General features: G+C 48.9%; 1 protein-coding gene across 1 annotated transcript; it reads right to left on the reverse strand.

The window, feature by feature from the left end:
• Nucleotides 1-1,821: 1,821 nt before the first annotated feature.
• RTP3 (receptor transporter protein 3) lies at nt 1,822-4,821 on the reverse strand. The gene is made up of 2 exons (XM_032159125.2): nt 4,581-4,821; nt 1,822-2,416 (listed from the first exon to the last, which is right to left on the reverse strand). The coding sequence occupies exons 1-2, from the start codon at nt 4,733-4,735 to the stop codon at nt 1,873-1,875; spliced, it is 699 nt and encodes a 232-aa protein (XP_032015016.1). The 5' UTR covers nt 4,736-4,821; the 3' UTR covers nt 1,822-1,872.
• Between the last annotated feature and the right edge of the window lie 1,817 nt (nt 4,822-6,638).

A 6,638-nucleotide genomic window follows, 5' to 3' on the forward strand; every position in this document is an offset into this window, starting at 1 on the left:
TGCACAGGAGCAATACCAGTATTCATCCAGTTCAGGTCATGCCCCAAGCCCACCACTTGGACACCTCCTTCCTCTTCCCTGCAGACACTAGGCAGCAGCTGTCACTGATCAGGCAATATATTTGTGAGCAGGTGTATGTATGTCAGAGGCTACTTTTTTTTTTTTTTTGAGACAGAGTCTTGCTCTGTCACCCAGGCTGGAGTGCAGTGGCACAATCTCGGCTCACTGCAACTTCTGCCTCCTGGGTTCAAGTGATTCTCGTGCCTCAGCCTCCCAGTAGCTGGAATTACAGGTGCATGTCACCACATGTTTGTATTTTTAGTAGAGATGGGGTTTTGCCATGATGGCCAGGCTGGTCTTGAGCTCCTGAGCTCAGGTGATCCGCCCAACTTGGCCTCCCAAAGTGCTGGAATCACAGGCGTGAGCCACCAGACTTCAACTACTTCTTTAAAAATTAGGCATCCCCTTAGAGGTGATAGATTTTTATTGTTATCTGGAATATTTAAAATCAAAACTTTCTATCTAGCCAGGTACCGTGCCCCCTTACATCCATCTTTCAACAGAAGTTTCATAAAGTCAATCCTTTGTTCGATTTTACTAAGAAAAATCTCAGCTTCGGTTCAGTCACTGGGAGGACGTGGTCTAAGCAGAAAATAGTTTCTGAGACCCTGTCCTCTGAATATTAAAAATTCTGGTTAGCTGGTAGGAATCCCAGAGCTCCAAGCTGACAGCCCTCACGTGAGCCTTGTGGGTGAGAACTCCACATGTGGACCTCATGTGTTAGTAAAACGGAGTCATTCACAGTTCAAAGCCATTTGAGAATGCACAGGTCAGCCCCATTATTCGTGGAGTCTATTTGTGATTTTGCCTACCTGCTGAAATCTATTAGTAACCCCCAAATCAGTACTCATGGTGTGTTTGTGGTCATTCACAGATATGTGCAGAGCGGGGGAAACTGGAGTCACCAGCACCTGTGTTCCCAACTGAGCCAGAGCAGGGCCTGTGTGTTCCCTGCCTGTTTGTTCCAGCTTTTGTACTATAAACAAGCGTCCTTCTCCTGATCTATTTTGCCATGCATTTCACATTTTTGTGCTTCTGTTGGTGATTTTGCTGTTTCAAATGGCCCTTGAGCATAGTGCAGAGTGCGGTCTGGTGTTCCTAAGAGTGAGAAGGCTATGATGTGCCTTATGGAGAGAATATGAGAATATGTGTGTTAGAGAAGCTTCCTTCAGGCCTGGGTTATGATGCTATTGGCTGTGAGTTCCCTTAATCAACAATTTACACTAATTACATTATCTTTAAAAAGAAAGACCTCATGGCACATCCTGCCCTCCCCCCTCAGCAGCGTGCACACCTCCCTCCATGGAGACAACTGTTTGAGAACCCAGGTTTTCATCCTGATGCTTTTGCCTTCACAGTCTGACCTCAGAGCGTCTGTGCAAAATTCCCTGGTGAGGGGGCCCACAGGCTTCACAAGATTTCCAAGTGGTTTATGAATCATAGACACTTCAGACTCAGTTCTCTTGAGAGTGAACACAATTGTGAAGGTCTTTTTTAAAAATACTGAAGTGAAAGTCACATAACAAATTTAACCATTGGAAGTGGACAGTTCAATGACATTTAGTGCATTGACACTGTTGTGCAACTACACCTCTATCTCAGTCCAAAACATTTGCGTCACACCTCTCTCCCCCACAAAAGAAACCCCATCAGGATTAAGTAGTTGCTTCCCATCTCCCACTATCTCTAGGCCCTGCTAGCAATTCATCTAATAGATTTGCCTATTTTGGACCTTTCACATAAATGAAATCACCCAACATATGGCTTTTTGTATCTGATGTTTTTTCTGACTTAGCATCATGTTTCCAAGGCTCATATAGCAGTTTTTACAACAATCACCACGATAACAATGAGAATGACACAACAGCAGAAAATGCTTAAGTTCCTACAGACGTGGTTCTGGCATGTGTAGGAATAGACATTCTCTCCTGAGGCCCAGGACTTAACTCCCTCCTCCACCTTGCAAATGGAGTATACTCTTGGGGTCTGAGATGCGGGGAGGCTTGTAACCTGTATGGGCCCAGCACAAAAGCCCTGCAGACATGCCTCACAGTTGTCAGTATTGTGTGGCCCTTCAAGAGAGATGTCCTTGATCATAGGAACCTCCTCTATCAACTGAAATCTTCCTCTATAGCATTTCTTCAGAATTCGGAACACCAGGTTTTTCAGGATCCTTGAGATGTTCTCTTGCGTGAACTCAGGGTCTTCAAACAGAGGTTGGGGGCACTTCTTACATCTCTGGGTAAACACCCTCATCTTCACCTGGCCCCTGGACTTCTCCTCACTCCAGTGCATGTGGAAAAGGACCAGAACTTGGGCAGAGGCCCAATTACGAGAGCAGGAGGAGCACTGGAACCTGTGGAGACAGAAGAGAGCCTCAGCCTGGCTCCATGTGGCCAAATCACGGGGCACTGCCAGAGAGAGAAAGGAGCTACCAACTGCACAGAGACATGACTTGATTGGGGCTGTGGCTCAGTGGTGGAAGAAATGGCTAAGACCTTGTTCTCATCTCCATTGTGCCACGGACACGCTGCATGCCGCACAGTGTCTGCTATGAAAACAGTGAATTGCAAGCTGTTAGATCTGGGAGGGACCTTGGGCATCTTCTAAGTCCAACGCATTCATTTTAGAGATGAGGCATACTCTGGAAACTCCTCATGTCCAGAGACCCAGTGGGTGTAAAAAGGCATGACTGGGACTCTGGTCTCCCTATTCCAAAGGAAAGCTTCTTCAAATGTAGATTAAATGGGTCAGAGGCCACAACTGCAACAGCAGCCAGTTCAGTTCAGGACCCTGAAATCTACAAATGCATACAGGTGGGTGTTGATTAAGTTATAGACTCATGGGATGGCGGCAGGAGGCTGAAGTGTCCAGGGTTCTCCTAGAGGAAAGCCTTTGCCTTTCTCTTGGCTGCCGAGGGTCCCTGGTCTGCAGGATTGCAGGGAGATCACAGTGTCCAGCTCTCTTTTCATTTGTTCCCCCTCCAACCCAGTTCCTTCGCTCAAGGTAGCCTGGAAAACTTCATATTCTGAATGCCACTGGCTTCAGACAGGGTACAAGAGAATACACCTTGTCTCAGCAGGGAGGAGGGCAATTTTCTGAGCTAAGGTATCTGGACAAATACATGTCAGGAGGTAGAGAGAGAAGAAGGCAGGAAGCACATGGCTGCACCCGGGAAAGGAATTATGGGAGAGGCAGAGAGCTGCACTGTGGTGGAGACATTTAATGCTCACCAAATTATACATGCACTCCCTCCCACTTCCCAGCCCCTTTGCTGTGAGGTTGGGGCAATGGGACCAGTTGGACGATGAGATGAGGCCAGCAGTGATATATGTTCCTTCCAGATATGGTCACAGAAGCCCTGGTAAGACATTCCAGCTCTCTCCTCCTCTGCTTCGGTGACCTTGGGAGCCACATGTAAGGTTAAATCAGTGATATTTCCAGGTTTATTTGTCACTGTGGCTGAGCCTAGCCTTGGCTTGATGCCTGGATACAGAGAAATTAGGCCGCGGGTGGTGAATTGGAGGGGGCTGGGAAGAGTGAGGTAGTCCGGGGTTTGCTCCTGTATCTTGACTCTAGCCGCAACCCACAGGGTGAATGCAAGGTTGAAATGAGAGAGAGAGGCCAAGAAGCTGTGATCACTGTGAGAGGACCTTGCTGGGAGTCACCCAGAGTCAGCAATGCAGAGGGGCCTGGGCCCTGTTCTGAGCAGAAGTCCACTGCCGTCCCCTGGGTCTCAGTGCTCTGTTCCTGTGCTTGTTCAGAGTTCAAACTTCCCATGGATAAATGGCCTGAGACTTTGGTGCCATGCTCCCTGTGGCAGCTTCTGGCCTGGGAAAGCCATAGGCCAGTGGGAGAGCTCTGCCCCTCTGTGTAGACTCTCCCTGGGAGGGGACAGCGGGTGGGACAGAGTCCCCGGCCTCCACCCTCTGTGCACTGTGGGCAGTCACCCCCATCACCCTCCTACGCCTTGGGGCTCCCCATTTCCACCTGGGAAAGAGAGGATGAGACTTAGGATGATTTCTAAGACTCCTATTTTAAAAAGATTCTATCAGCTCAGAGTAGAGAGAGGCAGGATTGCTGCCTGTTGCCCAGGCCCCCTGCTCCTCTGGCCTCCCCCGAGGGTGTCTCCTCAGTGCCAGGAGTCTCTCTTCCTAGGGGCTCCGTGGTGGGTCCAGCAGTCTCCCTAGGCAGGGGGCACACGCACCGCCTGTGGGTGCAACAGCTGCCCTTCCTCCCCTCCCCTTTCCTGGCTGCTCCCTGTCCCCACCCCCACAGACTAATTTCTCTGTATCCAGACATTAGCTCACAAGGGTGCTCAGGCCTGCTCTTGTTTTGGGGTTCATTGTAATAGTGAAAAAACAATCTTTAATGAAGTTACAACTTCTTGGGTGATGGGCATCTTACTACCCATAGTCTTCAATTTGCAAGCACGGAATAGAACAAGAAAAGTAACGGGTATACCTAGTAAGAAATGCGCAAGAATTTTCTGGAATGCATACCATCACATTCCCCCTCACCTGGCGAAGGTCCACTGCTGGTATTGCATCCAGCCTGGCTTCAGGACGTTGGGAAGAAGGCCCTTGTCTGGTCTCAGGGTCCATCTGTGCCATGGCTTCACCTCCTGCATTAACTCCTGAAACATTTGCTTCCACACTTCTGTGTCCCCAGCCATCTCTGCTGCTATGGTGTGCCTGGGTGGGTCAAGCTCTCCTGGGCCCTGGCAGGTCTGTAGTGGGAGATGAGGTTTCTCACTTCAGACGGTGAGGACTCAGACCTGCCCTCCCTTTGAGGACCTGGATTGGGCCCATGGACCATGTCTCTGCCCCAGGGACAAAGGTCAGTTGGCTCCAAGTTCAGAGGATGGCACTAGGCTCCACAAGGAATTTCAAAAGACACAGAACTTGTGATTTTATTCATCAAATTGTTGCCAAAGAAGAGCTCTAAACTCCAAATCAGGAGGAGTGAATTTTAGTCTGGCTCTGCTGTCTACCTGCCTGTGACCTGGAACACATCTTTTCACTTCCAGCACCGCTGTAAACGGTGGAGACAGGCTACAGGTGTCCTTTCCAGTTCTAACACTGGAAAATCCTTCTCCATCAGGCTGCTGTGCTCATGCTGGGGAGAAGAGGCACAGGGAAGACGGATGCAGTGGTCCTGGGACCTCAACGGGATTCGGATTCCCATGTCCTTGCTCCATGCTTTTTACGTTCTGGCAGACACCCGAGGCTGCCCACCCATGAGAAACCAAAGCTGATGCAATCAGTGTTTGCCCAAGTGACAGGTACAAGGGCACAGGTCAGTGAGAGGCCACTAGCCCTAGGCAAACCCAGAGTCACTGCCCTCCTTCCTGAGGGCGTTCCCCATCCTCTACTTCCAGCAAGAGAGGATTGAGGAGCAGGAAGAGAGGAGATTAGGGAGTGGGTACTGGAGTGGGCAACACTCCAGGAAGGTGCACAAGACTCTGGGTGTCCGCATCCCAAGACCCGTCCACAAACTGCATGTGTCTTCCTCAGAGGCAGGCACTGACCTATGTCCCTGGCCACCTCCCAAGAGGAGGAGAGGAAGGAAGGGAGCAGAGCAGGGAGGAAAAAGGAAAGGAGGCCGGGGATGCTGGGGGACGAGGAGGTCTTCCAGGGCAGTTGGAAACAAAGCAACCTCCTTCCTCCTCTCCAGCCCAGCTGCCTGCAGCTCTTGCCCTTGGGTTTAGCTCCTTGGCAGGCTCAAGTCCTGGGTCTCCCCTCTTTCCAAGCCAGTTTTTTTTCTCAGCATTACAGCTGTCCCTCAGTTCCTGGGGGATTGGTTCCAGGGCCCCCTGGATACCAAAATCCTCAGGTGCTCAGGTCCCTTATATAAAATGACATAGTATTTGCATATAATCTATGCACATCCTTCCATATACTTTAATTGATCTCTAGATTACTTACAATACCTAATACAATGTAAATGCTATGTAAATAGTTGTTATACTGTATTGATTTTAAACTGCTAACTAAAAATAAGTTCCTAAGCCCCCAAACCAACTGAATGGACCCGTTTTTGGCCAAGGGGACCCCTGAGAAACCTGAAAAACTAAATTCCCAGCTATGACAGGAGGGGAGGTTGGAAACACCTTATCATACTCCCTCCCTTTGAGTTTAGGGACAACTGACCAGCATCGAGGTTAAAACAGAGACTGTAAGACTGACAAAATAGACTGCTTGTCGCAATAAGATAACCAATTTATAAACAAGACCTAAGGCCATGCATGGTTAAAGTTATGCCCTACAAACCATAATATCTCATTAGAGGGAGTTTTATTAACCTGGTATAATGGGGCTACTTTCCAACCTGACTCTGGCATAGCATCACATGACAGAGAGCACACTCCCTTGACTTTAGCATTCCTTTTGCCGACTTCATCTGTATACAACGCTCAAGTCGTTGCTACACCCTGAAAGAGATGTCCACCTTTGAATGTGACCATATTTGGAAAAAAGGGTTTCTGCAGATGTAATTAAGTGAAGGATCTAGAGATGAGGTCAGTTTCATGAAATTTAAAGTTTCTTTTGATGGCAGGACACGACACAATGACATGA

Source organism: Hylobates moloch, unplaced genomic scaffold, assembly GCF_009828535.3.
Source record: "Hylobates moloch isolate HMO894 unplaced genomic scaffold, HMol_V3 SCAFFOLD_8, whole genome shotgun sequence".
Taxonomy (NCBI): domain Eukaryota; kingdom Metazoa; phylum Chordata; class Mammalia; order Primates; family Hylobatidae; genus Hylobates; species Hylobates moloch.

What these genes read in the sequence shown, in the direction of transcription:
- RTP3 (XM_032159125.2), bottom strand. Translation starts at nt 4,735, where the DNA reads ATGGCTGGGGACACAGAAGTGTGGAAGCAAATGTTTCAGGAGTTAATG. An exon ending in CAGCAGTGGACCTTCGCCAG is followed by an intron (nt 2,417 to 4,580) that starts GTGAGGGGGAAT and finishes CTGTCTCCACAG; the next exon opens with GTTCCAGTGCTCCTCCTGCT.